Source organism: Erinaceus europaeus, chromosome 14, assembly GCF_950295315.1.
Source record: "Erinaceus europaeus chromosome 14, mEriEur2.1, whole genome shotgun sequence".
NCBI lineage: Eukaryota > Metazoa > Chordata > Mammalia > Eulipotyphla > Erinaceidae > Erinaceus > Erinaceus europaeus.
The window spans coordinates 36,802,509-36,825,993 of record NC_080175.1 but is presented as its reverse complement, the minus strand read 5'-3'; the positions used below and the strand labels follow the sequence as shown (position 1 = coordinate 36,825,993).

At 40.7% G+C, this 23,485-nt stretch overlaps 1 protein-coding gene across 1 annotated transcript in view; it reads right to left on the bottom strand.

The window, feature by feature from the left end:
• Positions 1 to 23,121, bottom strand: part of IKZF1 (IKAROS family zinc finger 1) — a 136,610-nt gene extending 113,489 nt beyond the window's left edge. The window contains exons 1-3 of the mRNA XM_060170997.1: positions 23,109 to 23,121; positions 9,730 to 9,783; positions 423 to 542 (exon numbers count right to left, since the gene is read on the bottom strand). Of these exons, the coding sequence (XP_060026980.1) occupies positions 423 to 542; positions 9,730 to 9,769 (160 nt within the window). The 5' untranslated portion in view covers positions 9,770 to 9,783; positions 23,109 to 23,121. The remainder of the gene's footprint in view (positions 1 to 422; positions 543 to 9,729; positions 9,784 to 23,108) is intronic.
• Positions 23,122 to 23,485: the final 364 nt, after the last annotated feature.

Sequence of the window (23,485 nt, the reverse complement as noted above, 5' to 3'; positions counted from 1 at the left end):
GGGTTAACTTAAGAGGGTTACATGTGGCTCCGTCTTATTCAGAGTTCTAAAGATACAGAGTCCTATTATCCTAATACTTAGGAAGTAGGATTTTCACTCTCCACAGTCCTTATAGTTTTGGAGGGGCACTGAGGACATGGAACAAAACTAGTATGAGCTTCTCAGGGAAGTGTGCTCCTAGCACTGCCATCTGCTCTGTATGTGGGTCACTAGTCTTGTTCCATGTATCTGTCCTCCTTCATGGAGATAGTCCCTTCCTGCTGATTTTTAGTCTGTATGCCTTTAACATAGAGGTTAAATAAAAACAGAATGGCTCAGGTCCTGTGAACTCTCTCCTTGGAAGGACAGTAAAAGACACAGGCTTTAAGAGAAGCAGAACACCCAACTGGCTGCCAGCTGGATGCTGGTCAGACCCAACTCACCTACTCCTCTCTCACTCTTGGAGTTCTGCTGGCCTCCAGATGTGGTGGACAGGTCTTCAGGGACAGGCATGGGTTCATCACCATCATCAGGAGTGTCACTTACAGGAGGACTTTCTTTTCCTGAGGAGACATGTAGGAACTTGAGTCTCTTTGGTGTGCACATGACTGGCTTGTCCATGTTGGGAAGCCATGTTGGTTTGGTTTGAGAGAACCATGTCAGAGGCACTCACTGGATTGAGCTAATACCCCTATGCAGGGACTAACATTTATTTTCCTTTTTTAATCAAATAACAACAATACTCTAAGAAAAAAAGGAGAATGTAGATGTGTAAGAAACAAACAAACAATAACATTAACAACAAAAACTGAAATTACATGTAATCCTAGAGAAGAACACTATTAGAATCATGAGGGCTATCTGTGTATGGAATATACTGATCTGTTTTTCATCAAATAAACTACCTTTTATACATTTGAAAAAATGACTTTCCATGTCTATGATCATACTGAGGTATTTTAATTCATAATGTCTATATATTACTACATTGCATGAATATAGAATTTATTTAAATCCTTTCTTTATTTTTTGGTTGCCATAATTCCAGCCCTAATTTATTTACCATTTTTATAGTTTTATTTTATTATTTTATTTTTTGGACAGACAGAGAAAAACTGAGAAGGGTGGGGGAGATATATAGAGAGAAATACAGAGAGACACCTGTAGAACTGCTTCACCACTAGTGAAGCTTCCCCCCGGCAGGTGGGGATCCAGAACTTGAATTCAGGTCCTTATACATGGTAACATATGCACTCAAAAAGGTGTACCACCACTCACTTGCCCTTTCTCTATTTTAAAACATATATTTATTTCTTTCAACTGTTTTTTTTTTTTTCAAAACTATTAAACAACATTGTGGGAACATCCTGACTGCCAGTCTTTGCACAGTTACTTGAAAATCCTCTACAAGACAAATGTCCAGAAAATTAATGACTGGGCCAAGAGGTATGCACAGTTTTAAGACTTTTCATATGCTTGACTTTTAAGTCTAAACTTTTCCCATAGAAGGCTGTTCCAATAACCCCTTTGATAAGCGTGCTTCATACTATACCATAATATTAATTTGCTTTTCTGATCACTAGACTGGAGACCCTACAAGTTTCTCTACTCAATTTTATTTGAAAATCCAGGAAATATTGTTACAGCTGCCAACACAGATTCAAAAGGATAGAGAAGGAGAGGTGGGAAGAAGAATGATCAAGGAATCCTATGCTTCCTAGACAAAATTTCTTCCTTACATGCAGAGAAAATCTTCCAGTGTGAATTCTGATCTTTGAATTATGAAAATAAAACATGGCACATAGAATTGTAAAAGCTGCTGAGCAACTGGGGAAATAGCTTTGCTGGCAGAGAACAGGATGTTCATGCCTCAGGTTCCCTGGCTGGTGACAAGTGATCTCTCTCTCTCTCTTTCTCTTTCTCCCACAGTCCCTCCCTCCCTCTCTCCCTTTCCCTCTCTCATGAGATTCTCTATTTCATGTGAAATAAATAAAATAAACACTACTTAATATAATCCACAAAAAGTACAACTTGACAGTGAAATAGGGTCTTCTAAAAGGTCTATATCTATTTTGACCAAATGATAATACATGTAGCCAGAGGCTCCAGTTTTAATGAGGAAAGAACATGCTCCCATTTCCAGGAATGTGTTTCTGGGAAGTCAAGACTGGTAGAAACTGATGCCCTGTATTTTTTTTCTTCAAGGTTTTTTTTTAAACTTTATTTAATGTGATAGCACAGAGGGAAATTTAGAGGGAAGGGAATAAATAAGGAGAGAGAGAGAGAGAGAGAGAGAAAGAGACATTTGTAGCACTGCCTCACTGCTTGTGAAGCTTTCCCCCTGCAGGTGAGGACCAGAGGCTTGAACCTGGGTCGTTGCATATGGTAACATGTGCACTTAACCAGGTGCTCCACTGCCTGCACTCACACCCTGTATCTTCTAACCTTCTAGAACTGATCTTGTTCAGAGGCATAAACCACATACAAGAAACAGCTGGGGGAGGGGGAGCTAAATCGGTATGAAATAGCTCATTCAAGCTTTCTGGAAAAATGGTTGAGATTAAATTCCTTTTCAAAAATATTTTATTTATTTTAATGAGATGGGTACAGAGGGAATGATGCAGAGAGAGAAGGCCTCAAGTACTGCTCAGTTCTGAGTTATAGTGGTGTTGGGGATTGAACCTGGGGTCTCAGATAGACCCTCGAGCAGAAAAGTTATTTTGCAGAATCATTATGCTGTCTACCCAGCCTGAGGTTAGGATCCCAAGTGAATGTTAACAGTCAGCCTTCTTGCAGACAAAAGGTTATCACACACACACACACACAAACCCAGATTCCATGGAGAGTGTACAAACAAGAAGGAAAGTGCTGTAGTGGCCAAAAAACATGGCTAGGCAATGTGTGAGACATATTTGTTTCAATAAAACACTAGCAAGGGCAACACCAATACTTAAGAAGATTGGCCAGACCAGTGCAAATACCCCCAGGATATGAAATGACCTTTAAAGGAATAATTTAAAATAGAACTTGCATGGGGACCAGGGTAAGGCTTTAGGCAAGACTGCCACATTCTCTAGAAAACAGACATCACAGTTTAATGTCCAAGCCTAGCTGCATTTACCCCGACTGGCATAATTTCAGAAAGAACATTATTGGGTGTATTTGGATAGCCAACACAAGATGAATAGTTAAAGATGGCACAAGGATATGTGAATTTCTCAAGGAAAAACAAAAGGCCAGCAAGAGACTGATTGAAAGCATGTCTGTTACTCCAAGGCCTTGTAAATGTGCATTACCTCAGTAATGTTTCATTGCCCTAAACAGAAAACTTTAAAATTAACAACAGTTAAATGTTTGTGCTGTTTTTCTTCTATTTCGTAAGTAGGTAAAAACCGGGTAGGAGAAGCAGGAAGTCTGTGGGCCACTTGACAATTTGCATTTTGTGTGACTGCTGAGGGTAAGAGTTTTCACATTTCAGGAAGATCACAGACAAAAAGGAAAGTCATTATGAGAATAATTTTAGATAGAACTTAATATATAAAACCATCCTTCTGTGTACAGTGGAAAGGTTGGAAGATTAAAGATCGGACTAACTGATTCCTGGCAATCACCTGAAGGACCTCCACAGAGCCAACAGTGTAGACAGACATTCAGCTTTGTGCAAAGAGCAAAATGAATTAGTGCTTCAATGTGCAGAGTATTGGGTACACTTGTATCTTTGTCCTTAACCAGATGTCATTATTATGGGGTGTGAATATTTACAATAGCAGGTATGTCTATAGAGAATTCTGTTGACCCAAACTAAATGCTAGTTCTCCAGTCTCCCTCATCTTGTATCTCAGAATTTTTATTGTTTTATACATAGGGGAGAGAAAGGAATAATGAAAACAGTAGGGAACATGGTTCTAAAATACTATGGATCTGATTGATCAATAGGAACTCCCTATGCAGAAGAAACCTACGGGGTGAAAGGAGAATATAAAATCAGTCTCAGTGTGCACTGTGGCATCTAGAAGAAAGTCAGAACTGGAAGAGAGCAAAGTGAGATCTATTCTCGTGCCTCCAAGAGCCGTGTTGTTTGCTGTCACTCAGTGATAGTTTTTAAGAGTAATCTGATTTGCCTAAAAGCCCCCAAAGTTTGAGTAGTAGCTGCTGAGATTTTAATCACTTTCTTGAGCCTCTGTACCCAGTGACCCTCAGATACTTGCACTGCTGGAGATTTCCACCAGGAAAAAGGCCCACTGTGTGAAAGCCATTATGAGATGTAGTGTGTGTGTGTGTGTGTGTGTTTATCCTGATTTTAAACAAACTCACACAGTTGGTCACTTAAAATACAAACCAGAGAAATATGATAAAAAATTAAAAACATTAAAGCACTGGTCAGGGAAATTACTCAACTGATAGAGCATCAAGCTTGCATAACTGAGATGCCTGAGTTTCCTAATTTGATTCCTGGTGTCATAAGTACTAGTGTGGTACTCTGGGGTTCTAATCTATCTGTCTGTCTGTCTGTCTCTCTCTCTCTTTCTCTCTCTCTCATTTCATTCTTTTTCTGTATCCTGTTAAACTTAATCTTGTGTAATTGATAAAACAGACCATCACAATATTGACTAGAGTTAACACTTCTCAAACATTAACATGCTGTGTGTGTGTGTGTGTGTGTGTGTGTGTGTGTGTGTTTCCAGTAAATTCAGTGTAAGACAAACAGGAGCCTGGGATAAGTCATTTATTGAAGACTCCTTAAGAGTGAATTGGGTCTCAAAAGCATGATTTTGGCTTAGCTCACAGGATTCCAGTAAAAATAAAACAATGGCTGGGAGTTGGGTGGTGGTGCACCTGGTTGAGTGCACATATTACAGTGCACAAGGACCTGGGTTAGAGCCCCTGGACCCCACCTACAAGGGGAAAGTTTTGTGAGTGGTGAAGCAATGCTGCAGGTGTCTCTCTCCCTGTCTATCTCCCCTCCTTCTCTCAATTTCTGCCTGTCTTATCCAATAAATAAAGATAATAAAATTTTTTTTAAAACAGTGGTATGTGTGAACTTACATGCAATTTACCTACTGTCTACATTTCAAATAAAGTATTACTTGGGGAAAGTGTTTTGGCAGATTGGTTGAGAAAACTATATACTTTATCAGGTAAAAAAAATCATTTCCCAAGTAGATTAGAATTTTCCCAGAAAATTTCTGCTATTCCTTATCTCTGAATGCAAAGACTTTCATTATGGGGCTGCATGGTGATGCAACCTTTTAAATGCACATATCACCATGTGCAAGGAGGCCTGGGTTTGAGCCTCCCGCCCCACCTGCAGAGGAGACGCTTCCTGAATGGTAAAGCAGGTCTATAGGTGTCTCTCTCTTTCTCTGTTTTCCCCTCCCCTCTCAATTTCTCTCTGTTCTGTCAAATAAAATAGAAAGAAAAAAAGGGGGGAGGCTGCCAGAAGCTGTGTATTCATGGTGCCAGCACTGAGCCTCAGCGATAATCCTGGTGACAATGAAGAAAAAAATGAAAAAAGAATTTTATGATGTACAAAATGGTGAATATAATTCCTTGAAGAAAATTAAAAATTCAAAATGTATAATTAAGGGAGAAATCCAGACCCATGTGAGATTTCCTGTGGAATTCTGGGTCACTTGTCCTGAAATTAAGTCTCAGTTCTTTGCAAAGATGATTAATATAGTTGCTTCTTTAGGGTCTCATAAAGGTCAAATGCAGAAAATGCTTGAGATGGTGTTTGGTAACTGCATCCCAACAATGTGCTTCAAGTTGATGAGAGAAAATGTTTCCATTAATACTTTGATTCAGATGATTCTCACCTCCCCCAACAAGCTATGTATACCCACAAGGCATATTTCTGGTCTCTGTGTCCCAATAAACCTTAAAAACACCACTTAGAAACAGCTTTACGTTCCTAGGAGCCAGAAGACCTTTAAAAATCAGCTGGCTCTGAAGCTGAGTGGGTAGTGCTCCTGGTTGAATACACACATTACCATGTGCAAGGACCCAGGTTCAATACCTCAATCCCCACTTGCAGGGGGAAGCTTCATGAGAGGTGAAGTAGTACTGCAGGTGTCTCTCTGTCCCTCTCTTTCCCTATTTCCCCTCCCCTCTCATTTTTTCTTGCTCTCTCTCTATAGCCAAAATAAAGAAATGAAATATTAAAAACATATCAACTGGCTCAAGCTCCTCATTTTGAGGATGACAGTAGAGCAACACATGGGTAAGAAATGTTTAGAGTCCCACAACTATGGGTAAAGACACAGATTTCAATCTCCATAGCTCTAATCCCCATACAGACTAATTCTTCCCATAGAAACTAAACCCAAAAAGAACAAACATGTAAAAATATATTTTGGAAATACTTCCAGAGGAGAGAGGGGGAAGAGGAGAATAATTGAGATAATAAAAAAATTTAAAAAGAGTAATTTTTTTCTCAAGAAAGTATCTCAAATATTAGATTGACCATTATGAAAATGCTGATACTAGATCATAGACAATTTGAAAAATCTGTCTAAGTGGCAGTTTCACAGGATTAAATTGAGAACCAATTTCTTTCTGTGGATAGAACATAGTCTTGAATACTTTTATGGGAAAGGGAATGATTCTGTAACTTACTTCTTCTATTTTATATCAAGAATGTCAACTCCTGTTTGGTTAAATGGACATCCTTATTCCATACCAAATAGCTACTTCCCTCAATTTTGAAATGATAATAAAAAGTGATGTGATTTTGGTTTTAATTAGAGAAGTGACAATAAAATTCCAAGAAGTAGAAAGAGTATCTTTTACATCTTTAGCAGACACAACACAATTCCATGCTTTAATCACTGTTTAAAAAGCTCCATGTGTAACATAAATCAGAAGTACTATTTGTGTTTTAGAAATAGCATTCTGTTTGCTAAGTGTATGCAAAATAAATTTTAGATTAAACTTTAAATTTTTTTTCCACCAAGAAAAAAAAAAGGTTTTTCCTTCCTTTTTCAAGAAGTCTGGTGTAGTAATAAGTCTCCCTGAATTCTTGCCCCACCAGCTCCCACCATCCTCTTTTAGTATTCAGAGCCCAGGAAAAAAAAAGAATGTTTAGCATAATGTTAAGGACAAGATGAATATGAGAAGAGAATGAGACATTTGTTATTTTTGTTCCTGAGATATGAGATCAGAATATTGACTGGCTGTTCCTCAAAGAAAACATCTTAGAGCTGTTGACCTCGGTGAAAGCTCTCAATTTTGACTTGAAGACAGCGAAGGAAGGACCTTGAAATGACCCAAGGGGTCACCTAACATGATGAGCAATCCTGTAGGACTGCTACTCTCTGGAGGAAACCTCACATGTGCCTTTCCAATAGTCACCAGACTCTGGCAAGATCAAAGGAAAGATCTCAAAGAGCCAAAATTATTTTTATTTAATAGTTGTGTTGTTGATGAAGACACGCTTTGGCTCAAGAAACCAAGTGTGCACTTAAATTCTATTAATGCTGAAAGGTAGAAGATGAAAAGCTTAAGTTTCTCTTCTCTTTGTCCCTCTCTGATGTCTTCATTCTACCACCAATCTTCCTGGGGAAAATCTCAGTTAAGAGATATTACTCTAATTTTTAAGAGTTATTTTATTTGCAACAATATGTTTATTTTTAAGAGAGGGTGGAGAAAATAGACCAGCTCTCATTTCTGGTGTTCACAGTGCTGGAGACTGAACCTGGGACCTCATGCATTCAAGTCCTATGCTCTAAGATTGAGTTATCTGCCCAGCCTCCAATCTAGAATTTTCCTAAGCATACAGGCAAAATGCATAAGTGTGTTTGTGTGATGTGTGATGCACACACACCTCTGTGTATGATTGGTTTTCATTTTAAAGACTAGCATTACACTTTACATTCCATCCTAAAGAGTCCTTCGTCATGTCTGCACATTTCCCTGAATATCTCCCATTTTAGTATATGCCCGCCATTCTCACTTATAAGCACTGTCTGAGCAAGTGCATGGATGTACTGGTTTCCAAGCTTCAGGGAGCTTCTGCTAAATAAAATGCTCTGTGGACTTGTGAGACAGTACCTTTAGGTCAACTCCTTCAACATAACTTTCATCGTTATTGGTAACTCCAAGCTCACTAACTCTTATACCCACCCCTCCCACTTCCACTTCTACCAGGGCTAGATGCCTAAATGATTTTTTTAGGAGTAAGTGACTTCATATACAAATGTCTCTTTGAAAAACGAAACTTTTGCTTGCTCTCTGCACCAGGCCATTCAAGTGCAAGCTTCCTAGTGCAGGAGGGAGGTGGCAGATTGTTAATAGGCTTGTTTTCAGTTTGATATAACATTTGAATGAATTACCAGTGCAGTCACCCACTTTTCATTACAGCGACTGACTTGAATGAAACATGGAATTCCAGGAGAACCTTGGTAACAAGAAGGAGCAGATAGGCTAGATGACAATGGCAGGCCATTCTCACACAGAAGCTGGCCTGGGATTACTGGGCCTATGAGAATCTAAGAGACAAAGCACTGAAAACCCCAGTGTCAACAGAGGCTGCTCCTGCTGCAGACACCCCTGGTACATGTCAGAAACAAAGTGGCTCCCCAAACTGTGCAGCCTTTGTTAGCCTTACTGATGGTTTTTTTTCCTCACTGTTGTCTCATGTAACAGCCATCCACCCTCAGGCCCTATGCTACTTAACTTCCTGCTCCACTTTAGGTCTTCCATAGTGAGAGGAACCAAATTCAATGTGTATTTGTTTGTTGTGTTGTGTTTTCTACCACCAGGGTTACTGTTGGGGCTGGCTGCCTGCACAGTGATTCTATCCCATCCTGTGACCATTTCCCCACTTTTTGTTTTGTTTTGTTTTTGACAAGGACAAAGTGAATTGATAAAGGAGGAGACTGAAAGAGAAGAGAAGAGAGAGAGTGAGAACTGTAGCACTGCACTGCTTCAATTCTCATGAAGATTCTCCCCTGCAGATGGGATCTGGGGACTTGAACCCAAGTCCTTGTGCATAGTAATGTGTACACTTTACCAAGTGTGGTACTCAACACATCTTGAAAACTGTATTTGATAAAGAGGCCAGCCAGTGGCATATCCACTAGAGAGCACATGCTACTGGGTTCAAGTGCCTGGTCCCTACTTTCAGGGGAAACCTCATGAGTGGTGAAGCAGTGTGGTGAGTATCTCCTTTTCTCAATCCCTCTTCTTTCTCAATTTCTCTCTCTCTATCCAATAAATAAAAATTTTTTTTTTTTTTTGTAAAAAGAACACTGTATTTCATGAAGAGGAGCCGTAATATTTCTATGCTTAACAAATGTTCTGAATTACTGGAGTCTTCCAAAAGTTTGTTTCTTAAATTCTTTTTCTACTCTTCCCCTCTGTTTCTCCTCTTCTCTCTTTCTCTTTTCTACCCATTCCCTCTCTCTTATTGTCATCACTATTCATGTTTTTCAGATCTAGAGGGGATCATTCTCCACCAACACCACCCAAACTATAATACCAATGTAACTTTTTCCAAGTCATTCTCAGATTTAACAGTCAAACTCTTTTTTTTTTTTTTTTACCTCAGGTATTTTTCTGCTAGGTTTCTCAAATTGGGAAAATCTAAGAGTTGTAGTTAAATATTGATGCACATTCCATCTTGGTCTTGACCTTTGCAGAACGTCCCTTCCTTACCCTCCATGGAGATAACAGGCAGCTTAACTGGTGGTACCCACCAGACAGCCTCCTCCTTGGCCCCCAGCCCATATGGACATCTCATAATGGTCTCACCTGAAACTTGGGACATGTCCTGACCCTCATCTGCATCCATTGTCCTCTGGTTATCTGAGAAAGAGAGGAGGGAATTTTAGTTTAAAGCAAATGACTAATAAGATAGGGAGGGAGAGAGAGAGAGTTAAAGAAACCTTATGCCATTTAACAACAAGGTTATCTACCAAAGAATAATGCATTTTCCTCCTCACATACTTGCTGAAGTATCAGACTGGCACAGACCTTGATCCTTTTAAAAACAGCATTACAAAGATTTATAAAAAAATATCATTACAAGCACAGGAGGACCAAATTTGTTATTTATTGTTAATTTCCTACTGCATAATAACCCAAAATGCAAACTGACTGCAACAAAATTAAGCAGAAAATTAAATGGCCCTGGGTCATTGTAGGCACAGAATTCATTCTCTTGGCTGATCCATAGTTATGTTCTTTCTAATTTACTGAGCATGCATCGATGAACCTTGAGTCAGCTTGGTGACACGCGTACAATCAGCAATCAAAAAACGAAGCAATTTGCTGAAGAATGTCTCATTTACCCAGGCAGAGCTGCATATCTGAGCAGCCACCGCACTACCTCCATCAATAATGAATACACCTCCAGCCTGGCAGATGGGCAAGGCGGTCGCTTCCGTCTTTGTCCCCCACACTCTTGGGCCTTGCCTCAGACTTCACCAGTGCTGGAGCATGGAGAAGTGAAGCTCACCACGGCTGAGAAAAACGAGCCCAGGAGAGGGCCCAAATCTTCCTGTTTTGCTAACAGATGGCTGGCCCTCTGATTGGGTTCAAAAGAGAAAATCAACCGAGAAGATCAGCTCTAGTCTGGCGACAGTAAATGTTCCCCACATGGCAGTGCCAGCCCCACAAACATGGGAGGACAGGCTGGGTGGCACTAGTGCAGAAGGAAAGGGTGTGCTGTGTTTTGCATTTGGGGTTCTGCTCTGCACCTGGAGGTCAGCAAAGAGCCCCCAGTAGATGATATCTGGGGACTCCATGGAGAAGCAATCTGAGGCCAGCAGAAGGTGACCTCAACGAAATCTGCTCCTTTACGCTCTTCTGGACAGTCCTTAGAGTCTGCCTTCTCTAACCTGACAACTGACTTTACCTGTTCATTTGAGAACAGGTCATTTTTTTTTCTTTTTCGGGGGGTATGTGGGTGGGCTGGCTTTGTCTCTGGTTGGTTCAGATGTATGGATCTGAGCTGCACAGTCATTTTTAGTAGATACCTGGATTCTGAGGGAGGGTTCTTCCAGGGGACCTGATCCTCCCCTGTCAGGCTAAGTCCACACACATGTGCCTACAGAGCTTCCTTTCTTCCTTCCTTCCTTCCTTCCGTTCTTTCTTTCTTTCTTTCTTTCTTTTTTTTTATGGTGCTATGGAATACACATCCTATATAACAGATCACAGGGAAGACATGAGTGACTGCCACCTTTTCTGGATATAGACAGATTTTCATGCATTTTTGAAAGTCACTGAATGGGTCTGCATTGTGGCATGAATCCTCAAGACTCCTGGGTCCCAGAAGGCAGAAAGATTCAGAGGCACCATAGGACTTCTACCCCAAGACCAAGGCTCCACAGCCAAGCCAAGACCAGACAAAATCACTTCAGAGGCCATCAAACACCAGTGCCATTACTACCAAAGAACAGTGTATCTCTTGTACCCCAATATAAAAAAAATCTAATCTTTTCCCCTGAAAATTGTCAAAATAATTTTGAGGACAGATTCAAATGAGAAAAAAGTCATTGTAATTACTGGATAACATTAATTTACAATTTCATCTTTTGATGACAGAAACAATATTTTATCCTTATTGCCCAGAAATCAGTTCTAAAACATCCCTGGACTGACTAATAAGACATATAGTAAAATACAAATTCTGGTAAGAAAAATTCTCCCTTAAGACACATTTTTTATAATGTTAACCTGGAATTTTTGTTGTTATTTTGCACAAGTAATACTTTTTAATATTATTTTTATTTATTTATTGGATAGAGACAGCTAGAAATCGACAGAGAAAGGAGAGATAGAGTGGGAGAGAGACAGAGAGACACCTGCAGACCTGCTTCACCACTTGAAAAGCTGCTACCTTGCACACTGTAATGTGTGCACTCAACCAGGTACATCATCACCTGGCTGTGTAGTACATTTTTTTCTCAACTTGTTGTTAAAAGCAAGAAAATGTCCATCATCTTATCATTTAAGATAACTAAAATTATTTTCAGGTATAAGCACATGCTCTTTAGGCTTATATTAATGCTATAATATGACATGTATGATATTAACAGGATACTAAACATATTGCAAATATACCATTATAATTTTTTCGCATGATACCACAAATATACTTTACAATACCACTTTACAAATATACTCAAGGACCTCATTTTACTACGTATTAAGAAATTTCAGGAATTGATTTAATCAATGTCCTACTGTAAGCTCATTCTGTTTCTAGCTTAAAAAAGTATTTCCTAAGTCCTCATTGATAGCTCCTACCTAAGCCAGCTGGAAATAGTGCATCCACTGGGGACCTTCAGCCTCTCAACCAGGAGAAGAAATGATCGAGCAGCAGTCCATTCAGGCCAAGAGGTGGGAAAACGCTCCACAAAGAAGAAAGCTGTTGGCCTTTGCCCTAGGTGCTCACTGTGAGAGTTACACACATATGTTGTGTTATGGGAGAGTTGGGTGAGGGCCCCTTCCTGGAGCCACCCCAGCAGTCTGAAGGCTCAGCCTTCAGTGTCACGAAGCTGGGGGACTCTGAATTTGGGCAACAGGCCTTTAGCTCTAGAAGTCTGCAACCACATTGACCACCATCACCATGCAGAGCTTTGCTAGGAAATGGTCTGGTTGAGCTTTTCTGAGATCAGATGTATCCAGGGTGCTCTGATCATTTTCATACGTAGACATAGGCATAGGCATATGGATAGTCATAGGCATAGACATAGGCATAGGCATAGATAGGCATAGGCATAGACATAGACATAGACATAGACTTTTTTTTCTTTTTTGCTACCAGCGTTATTGCTGGGGCTTGGTGCCTGCATTATAAATCCATTGCTCCCAGTGGCCATATTAAATAAGACAGAGAGAAACTGAGAAAGCGGGGGAGAGAGAGAGAGAGACAGAGAGACATCTGCAAACCTGCTTCATTACTTGTGAAGTATCCCTCATGCAGGTGAGGAGAGGGGGCTTGAACCTAGGTCCTTGTGCTTGGTAATATGTGCCCATAACCATGTGTACCACTACCTGGTCCCAAGATAACAAAGATATCTTCGTTTAAAAACATTTATTAGTAATTTAATATTGATTTACAAAATTGTAAGATACCAGGAGTATAATTCCATACCTTTCCCACCACCAAAGTTGCTCTGTGTCCCCATTCCCTCCATTAGAAACTGCACTAGTTCTCCCAAAGTCACAGATATGGGCTAACTTATTTCCATAACTGTTATCTATATTTATATATATTTTGCCCATTTTTTTCTATGGTCCTGCTTTCTCTTTCTAAGTCACACCTACTACTTTTCAGTGTCCTTACCTGCCCCCCCTTTTTTTCTCCCTTCTTTTCTCTCTACTACCTGGTGCAATTGGAGTTCAGAGTCCTCTGGTTATCTTCCCCCAACATTTACACCTCTGGGAGTATGGATCAGAATTCTTTATGGGGTGGAGAAGATGGAAGGTCTGAAAATATATCCATATGCTAAGATGCTCTGACTTCAGGGCCTCCTGAGGGGATGTGTACTCAGCAAAGCCACTGGTTTCCTTTTGTTTGGTCTCCATTTTTATTATTATCACTGTGTGGATGTTCTTGTAACTTAGGACAAGGCCTTCTATTTCCTCTGCCCTGCATGCTGACTTCTACAGACATCACAAAGGGGCTCCAGGACCTGTTCCCTCTTCAGACTTCTCCCAACTCCAAATCTGCATCTATTGAGATGAAAAAAAAGCAAAGACTTTTGCTGTTGCTGTTGTCTGTTAAAATGATTTTGTTTTTAGGTAAAGTGCAAAAACTCAACAGTGAGAAATCCTCTCCCTTCCAAGCTAGAAATTAAGGGCAGCTCAGGGTGGGGGGAGGCTCCAGATGCTTCTGAGATGTTATCTTGCTTCCTGTTAGCATATGTGAGATCCATGCTCTATATTTTTACCCACTATTTACTGGGCTCTAGTTTCCCACATGGGAGCAGTGCCTCGTATCCACTACAAAACTGAATTCAAGTGGTCAAGCAGTGGTACTCCTGGTAAAGCACATGTTACCATGCTCAAGGGCCTGGGTTCAAATCGCAGGTCCCCACCTGCAGGTAGGGGGCAGCTTCACTGGTAGTGAAGTATGTCTGCTGATGTCTCCTTTTCTCTCCCTATGTCCCTCTTGCCTCTCAATTTCTCTCTGTCTCTATCAGATAAAAGAAAAAAAATAATAAAAGGAAAAAACTGGCTACTGGGAGCAGTGGACTCAAAATATAGGGACTGAACCCCAATGATAACCATAGTAGTAATAAAAATAATGAATACTGGGGACAGGTAGTGGCATATTTGGATGAGTCCACATATTACAATGAGCAAGGAACCAGGTTCAAGTCTCCAGTCCCCACCTACAGGGGGAAAGCTTTGTGAGTGGTGAAGCAGTGTTGCAGGTGTTTCTCGGTCTCTCTCCCTCTCTATGATCCCTTCCCTCTCGAATTCTGGATGTCTTTATACAATAAGTAAATAAAGATAATAAAAAAATAGATAATAAAAAAAGATAATAAAAAAGTGAGTATTTTAAAAATGTATGTGATCCAACTTAAAATCAGCCCTTACTGCCTTGGAAGAAGCTTTGGTGCTATGGTTTCTCTCTATCTGAAAAAGCTGGCCTGGAACAGAGAAACCCTAGTGATGAGAATAATAACAACAGCAAAATTCATTCCCAAAGAGAATTAATAATTTGATGCCTTCACCTAGAGAAAATCCAGGCAGGTTGACTGTATCATGAGATTCCTGAGGGAATGATTACATCATAGAATACTATGATTGTCAGCTCTGGATGGGATGCCCATTCAATTTTACACCAGCAATGAACCTATCAGCAACAGCAAACACAATCTCAGTAAATAGCTCTGCCCTGTGCAGTTCTTCCAGACATGAAAGTTTCTGTTGTTTCTCCAGAGCAAGCAGTTCTGAAGTTTGCACAAGGGGACACAGGTGCAGAGATAAACAAAGGCAAGCCTAGTAGACTGCTGAGGGGCCATCCCTCCAGGAGAACCAATCCTATTACCACAGTTTAGTTCTCACCAACATCTCATCTCCTACTCTGTGCTGTCCCTCATCTGAATCTAAAAGCTGTCTTTCCTTCCATTTTCACCCTTCCCTTCCCTTCCTTGGCCCCTTCTCTTGTCTATTCTTGGTCCTTCCAAACAAACAGGATCAAACAGGTTCAGTTCAAGGGAGCTGACATATCATTGAGGGGAAAATAAGATCAAGCAAAAGAACTGAGGAACAAGAGACCGTAGCTACACCTCTGGTTCTGGTGGCCGGGCCAGTAGAGTTCCATTTCTGCCTGGGTTTTCCCTAAGAGTGTCTTTCAAATAGTGAGAGCCTTTTGAGACACCTCCACTAACATGCTTTCCTTTCCTTCTTCCCCACTCATGAGGGACAGGAACCTCTGATCACCTGGTGAAGGTTCCAATAGCCCTGGGCAGTCTGGGCAGCTCTCCAAGGGAGGTACCCTCATTTCCATCAGCCAGTGAGCAGGTGGCCTAAAGAATCCCAGAGTCCAGGAGCCTGAGGGCCACTGTCAACTGGGAGAGATTGGTGGCGATCTTCAGATGTTCCCTCAGACTTCTCCTGATCCTCCATTTTCTCTGTGGTGAACTCCTCACTCCCCTTTCACAGCACTTTTTCTGAAATACTGAGGCTCTTCCATCATGAAAAGGCTAGTCTGGAGTAGTGAAGTCAAAGTTAAAAGGCAGGTGCCGGGAGTCGGGCGGTAGCGCAACGGGTTAAGTGCACGTAGTGCAAAGCGCAAAGACCAGCAAAAGAATCCCAGTTCGAGCCCCCGGCTCCCTACCTGCAGCTGAGTAGCTTCACAGGCAGTGAAGCAGGCCTGCAGGTGTCTATCTTTCTCTCCCCCTCTCAGTCTTCCTCTCCATTTCTCTCTGTCTTATCAACAACTACAACATCAGCAACAATAATAATAACTATAACAACAATAAAAAATAAGGGCAACAAAAGGGGAAATAAATAAATAAATATATAAAAGACAGGTGCCTTCAGCAAATAAATAAATAATTCCATCCAAAAGTGGGGCGAGGATATGAACAGAATAGTCACCAAAGAAGAGATCCAAAAGGATAATAGACATATGAAAAAATGTTCCATGCCATTGAGAGTCAGAGAAATGCAAATAAAGACAACAATGAGATGTCACCTCCCTCTTGTGAGGAACTCACACATCAGAAAGGATATATGCTGGAGAAGTTGTGGGGACAAAGGAACCCTCCTGCACTGCTGGTGGGGATGTCAATTGGTCCAAACCCTGGGAAGAGCAATCTGGATAACTCTCAGAAGGCAAGAAGTGGACCTACCCTATGACCCTTCAATTCCTCTCCTGGGGATATAGCCTTAGGAACCAAACACACCCATCCAAAACAGCTGTATATACATAGGTATGTTCATACCTACCTATGAAGGAAACCAGGTGTCCAACAACAGATGAGAGGCTGAGAAAGCTGTGGTCTATATACACAATGGCATACTACTCAGCTATTAAGAGTGATGAATTCACATTATTCACCTCATCTTGGATGAAATTTGAAGGAATCATGTTAAGTGAGATAAACTAATAAACTAGAAATAGAAGGATGAATATGGGTGATCCTACTCATGGGCAGAAGTGAAGAATTAAGAACAGAAGGGGAAACACAAAGGAAAACATGGACTGGGTTTGGTGTATTTCACCAACGTAAAGGACTTCATGGGGTGGCGTGGGGGGAATTCAGGACCTGGTGCATGATGGTGGATGAGGATCTAGGCTGGGGGTGAGAGTGTTTTGTATAAAACTGAGAAATTTTACACATGTACCAACAACTGTATTTACTATAAGCTATTAGTCCCCCAATAGAAACATTAAAAAAAGGACAGGTGCCTGCCCAGAATCATAACTTGATACTTTTCAAGCTACTCAGATCAATGGCTATTAAAGAACCACTAGCTACATAATCTGCCAAATTTATTGCAACAAACCACATGTAACTGGCCTATTATTCACTGGCAGTACTACAGACTAGTAGAACTGTCAAGTCTTGGGGCTAGGAGATAGCTCAACTGGTAGAGCAAACACTTCTGTATGAACCCAGGTTTGAGTCCCTGGCACTACATGGGAGCACTATGCATGGCAGCTTCATGGATGGTGGAGCAATGCTGTGGTGTCTTGTGTCTCTCTTCCCATCTCAAATTAAAGGTGATTAAAAGAATCTACCACAGCCTCTGTACCATACAGATCTCATTGTCTTTCAGTAGTCTTTTACATCATGTGTAGAGTATCATATAAATGCTAGGAAAAGATGGTATAGGTAAGGATACAATATCATACCAGTGAGCTGTATCTAAACAACCAGTTGTGTGCCTGCCCTCAATACACCACAAATACCCTCCACCATTTATCTGAGCACCAGGCACAGTGGACAATGTCAACCCAGCACTTTTATCTTTTCCCTATTTGTGTATTTTCAAGTCTCACAGTCAAACAGGATTGTTATCATTACCTATAATCCACATTATGTTTCCCATTTTATGGGTGAGAAAACTGAGGCTGAAAATGAAGTCTTCTCCTGAACTCACATCCGCACACAGAACTGAGATTTTAAACCAAAGCTGTTCCATTCAGTCAATTCCTGCCTGTCAGAACCTTAGAGCCCAATGCAAGGGGGTCTCCCCAATTTGAAAGATATAACAGAAAAGGAACAGATAGATGTTACCTATAACATAACAGAAACTGCATATTTTTTTCTCCTTCCTTCCTTCCTTCCTTCCTTCCTTCCTTCCTTCCTTCCTTCCTTCCTTCCTTCCTTCCTTCCTTTCTCTTCCTTTCTTTCTTTTTAGATAGAAAGATTGAGACTGAGAGGCAGAGAGAAAGGTAAAGAACGACACCATAGCACCAAAACTTCCTTCAGTGCGGTGTAGGTCAGGCTCAAACCTGGGTCACCCACATAGCAAAGCAGTGCGCGACCCAAGGAAGCTATTAGATTGTCAGAAAGGTCACCACACGTTTTTACATAGAAAAATATTGATAAAGCACAGCATGACTTTTCCATCAGCCCAATACTTTGCTGATCCTTCTGGGTCATATTCCTTGTAATACCCTGAAAGTAAGGCAAGTTTGATCACCACAATATTACAATATAGTTGCATTCTGGTTACTGGATTAAATGTATGGTCATCCCCCCCCCCCCAACTGGTAAAGCTGCATTATGATTTCATTTTTGGTGATTTTTCTTCTAAGTTCAACAGCTCAGATTTTTATGGGGCTGGGAATGTGGGAGGAACAGGGGCTAAACCTATAATCTATTTTAAATGTGTTAGGTCACAGACCTCTTTAATAAAACTCATTATTCCCACTGAGAGGCAAGCCTTTTCATCTTAGACTGGTAGATTTTATTTTTGAAAATCTATCATATCACTGTGAATTACAGTGTATCTTAGAAAGAAAGAAATGCTCCAAGAGAAAGCAGAGTCAATCTGCAAGGTCTTTGTATCTAGTCAGGGAACCTTAAGGTTTCCCTAACAACTTGACGAAACAGGTCAGGAGAACATAAAAACTTGTGAGCACTCTTATTTTGTTTCTGAGTCTTTTCATTTTTTTTTTTCAAAAATTAGCTGCTAATCTATACATTTTCACGAGTATTCCACTGAGTATTGCTGGCGCAAATAACAATGTAAAACAAGATCTGAACAGGACAGCAAGGAATCCAATTTGGCCCTCCCTTCCCCTATCTAACTGAGTCACAGAAAATTGCCTCCAGCTGTTTGTTCTACTGTTCCTTCTTCTTCTTCTTCTTCTTCTTCTTCTTCTTCTTCTTCTTCTTCTTCTTCTTCTCCTTCTCCTTCTCCTTCTCCTTCTCCTTCTCCTCCTCCTCCTTCTTTTCTTCTTCTCCTTCTCCTCCCACTCCTCCTCCTTCTCATCCTTCTCCTTCTCCCTCTCCCTCTCCTCTTCTTCTACTTCTCTTCCTCTTCCTCCTCCTTCTCCTCCTCCTCTTCCTCCTCCTTCTCCTCGTCCTTCTTCTCCTTCTTCTTTTTCTTTCTTTTTTTTCCCCACTTTTTGGGCAAATTAGCTCAGATGTTGCAGTTTTGTCCTCACTGATTTTTCCAAGGGCAGAGGCTGATATGCAAAAGAGGCAGGGTCAAAGGGAGTCAGACTGCCTTTTCAGAATAAATCTAAAACCTTTATTGAATACACTCTGAAGAAGAGTAGGTACTGCAGAGGGAAAAGAACCAAAAGGGTAATTTTATTTATTTATTTATTTATTTATTTATTTATTTATTTATTTTATTTTGAGCAGAGACAGAAGGAAGTTGAGAAGGAAGGAGGAGACAGAGAGGGAGAGACTCCTGAAGCACTGTTTCACCATTCCCGAAGCTTTCCCCCTGCAGACAGGGAACCAGAGGCTTGAACCTGGATCGTTGTGCACTATACCAGGAGCATCACTGCCACAGACCCTCCATAACAGTATTTTCAAATGCCGCTGTGGTGCCACCTGTCCCAAAGTGAGACATAAAAAATGATGCAGAATATTTCATTAGAAAAATTGTTCTTATAGAAATAACATGGAGTTGGGGACAGTTCTCCATACATTTGCTCTCAGCTCAATTCCAAGTGCCCCAAGACTGTCCTGGCAATTGCTTAGTGGCTGTGGCTGTCCTCTAGCTTGTACACTTGTCACACACAAAGGAGACCTTCCCAGGAAAAGGCTGCCTCTGCCACTATTCCACTAGTTCTTGAGTCACTAACAAAAACCACTATTTATTCAGCAGCTATGGGAGAGATATACATATTCAGTAGTTACATAAGCTTTTATAGGACTTTTCCTGGTTTTGACTGTCATCACAGGCCACTTCCTAAGTAGCTTCCTCAAATATAAATGGCTTTTTACACTTCATCACTTAACTAAAACAATCTAAGTTTAGAAGTATTTTCTTCTACCCTCTTCCCAATTTTAGACGACTTCATGCATGACTAGCAACAAAAACGGAGTGCCAACAAAATGAGATCCACATCTCTAGAAACTGCTTCCAAGTAATCACAGATCACCCCCTAAAGTATCAGAGTCTTGTTATTTATTATGATGATAAAGTCAATCAAGAGAGATACCTAGGAATAAATATGAGTTCCTATTATTTTCAAAGGTCTTCCCCTCCCCAGTTTTAAATAATGGATCCAGGCAAAATTGCAATATTAACTAAAATTTTCATTTGTAAAGCTGCCACAAAGAAACACTATCTTATCTTGCATTCTTAGCAGTATTATCTGAACAAACCAGTAGATTCTTCCAAGGGGACATTTTAAAATTCAAAATTGAAAAGTGTACATCATAAGAAAATCCACTCATATGCCCAAAACCTTAAAAAAAAAAAAAAGAAGCATTGTAGCACTGAAGTTTCTATAAGGCCATTTAATTTCTTTTTTTAGTGAGAACTCATAAGAGTTTCTTTGGCGAAAGCTGTATTTTCTTTTTTTAGACCCAAGGAAGTAAAGTTATGAAAATCTTCACAGGAATCTCCAGTTGTTTACAAATACATATATATCTTTATTAGCAGTAACTGAAAAGTCATTATTTGTTTGTCTACTGACAGCACTGTCCTAGGGACTGCAAACTCTTTCTCATCTTACTTAGAAGATATTCTAATGCCTAACTGGGGGAGAGGCAAGGCCTGCCTGCATATGCACACACAAACACAGAAAGAAAATGTGCTGGAGAGCAAACCTGGAAGACATATTCAGAGGTCTGCATTCTTTTTACTCCTTGTAATAGAAAAGACAGCTTTAGGCCCAGCCTCTAGCATGGGGTGGGGTGTGTCATCCCAGCTCCAGAAGGGGGAGGGGGAGGATGGGTGCAGACAGTCTGAGGGTTCTCTGACTCCCCATGGTAAAGCCACATGGTTTCCGGGCTAACGGGAAATTCTCCCTAAAGGACTGGTCTTTTTGCTTAGTTCTGTTTACAACTCCCACCAAATTACAATCTATATTTAATGAAAATGTGGCAACTTTTTAGAAAGTTTTTGCAAAAACAAACAAACAAATCACCTCTATTCATACTCTTCAACTCCCAGTTTTCAAAGATCTCTTCAGCATTTTTAGACAATTCAGAATGCATATTCAAAAATTAAATTCCTTTCATTCATTACTGAACCTCTAAGAAACTTCTGTCCTCTGGACACCTACTTTATTCTTTGCCACTTCAAATGGTTCAGCTAAAATAAAAATCAAGCTGTATCTGAGAAAAGCACTGGGGGAAAAAGAGATGTGCAGATTATTTGGTAACAATGATTGCTATGGGCAAAAACCCCATATAATGACAGAAAAGACTGCCACTCGATATTCTCACCTGTCTTGGCAGTTGTATCCAATTTGCTAGAATAAGCTACCAATGTGCATTTTATACTGTCATAAGTGCTCAGCTTTTGCTACCGTATAGCCTGCATTTGCAAGTGATACAGATGTCTGTGATCACTAGGCAGGGACTCCAAACAGGATCGCCACCAATGGGACAACCACTGGGTATCAGGTCCAGCCAGGACTGCCTGGCACTGGTTCTATAACCCACAACCTTTAGCCTATAATGTCCTCATGCAAACCCACGGAGAGGCGGGGGTGTCATCAGTAGAATCTCATAGAAGCTTTACAACTTCCTCATTTGTAAAGCTACAAAAATCAGCATGTCTTTATTTATAATCTGGCAGAAAAGGCTCATGTCTATCTGAGAGGAAAACTCATTTTGTAAACTCAACAGTCGGATTTCTCTGTGACTATTGTATTTTAAATCACTCACATTTTTAATCGCTTCCTTTGTGATTTCTTTCCCCTCTTGAAAAGCAAACTACTACACTGCTTTTACAGGATGTCTTCTCTGTTCTTAATTAAGGTGAATGTTCTTTAAATTCAGGGAAATGAACACAGTTCCAGACAGAAGTGGGAAAGCATATGTAGAAAAGTACTAGAAATTTCCAAACCATTTTTTAAAATGGCAATTAACTGTCTTATCTTTAACAACCTGAGGCGATCAGCAGTGTGATTTTAATGAAGTGGAAATTACAATTTTTGATACTTTTTTTTCCCTGTGGATTTCTTTGCTATGCCCTATGCAAACATCACAGAGGAGTTGAAAAAGGTCACATTTTCAGGCTAATAGTGGGGTTCACACTAAGTGGTCACTCGCTATCTCAGTTCCATTAAAAGCTCCTGAGAACATTTGTGAGTGCCTTAGAGGTGGTACCCTTATAAAAAAATCAATTCCTCCTTTTCATTTCTCCTAAAGATTCATAATTACACATTTTCTCATTAGGTTTAGAGAGAAATCATATGTGCTATTTTATCTGCTTTAAGTTGGCCAGTGAAAAATCTGAGTTCACAACAAAATCTTACCCCAAATTGACATACTTCTATTCACAGTTGAACTCCTAGTTTTAGAAAAGGACTTGAATCCAAGCCATGTTACTTAATTGTACAGCTTCAAACTGACAGAAGCATGCTTTCAGAGTGTTGATTTTAGCAAGGTAGCTTAAAAGTGGTGATTTAAAGTCTATTTCAACAGATAAGTTCATTCAAAAATGTTCTATGTAGTTCTTAGTTGCTTCAATGGTCTCTGCTAAAACAAATTGAAAACCCACCTCATAAATGAGAGAGAGACATACAAAGAGTGAACAAAGAACATTATGATGAGAGAGAGAGAAAGGGAAGGAAAGATGAAGAAACAATCTGGAAGCTTCCCCTCATACCACTTCACCATCACCACCATTATTATATCCATTAGAACCAACTTTTGGCGCGAATGTGGCAGGAAGCATAGATTTGCTTTAGCAGTGGGCTGATTGCTGAAGAAAAATGAATCATTGCACACTTGAGTAAGAAAATACGAAGAAGGCACTTTCCCACTAATTAAGACTAATTTGGAGCCATCCGTTAAGCAGTGGCCCACTGCCACAAGCCCTCAAGAGGTGGAGTGTGGGGCACAGCAGAAGCAGACTGCAAATGGAGCAAGGCGATGCTCTCCATCATCCCAAGACAACAGGCACAACAAGGCAGGCACAAGAAGTCCCAGGACAAGTTCTGGGTTGGATGCAGCCCCAAGAGGAAAGCCCACTGCCCATCCCCATCTTTGCAGGCAAAGCAAAGGCTTGGCACTCACCAGTCAGCCTGGGCTTCCCACAGACCAAGTTTGTGAGGATGGGGTGGGGTGGGGTGAGGGGCTGCCTTTTCCACACAAGTTCAAACCTTGAGGACTGGGGTCTTCAGATCCCACGTGCTCAAGACCCCCTGGATTCAGCCACCTGGGAGAGTCCCTGCTCGTTGCCTCCTTCACACTCCACTGGGGCAGAGAGTAAGGTGGAACCATCCGCCAAATATGCAAAAAAGGAGGGAAGATGATTTTCTGTCAGGACAACAGCGGCAGGAAGGGAGTCTACATTTCCGGGCCTGACCAAAATGGGTTCAGAGATTATTAGGACGTCTGATTTGACAGGCTTGTGGTGGGAGAGGGAGCTCTTTTAGTCAACAGGAATTGTG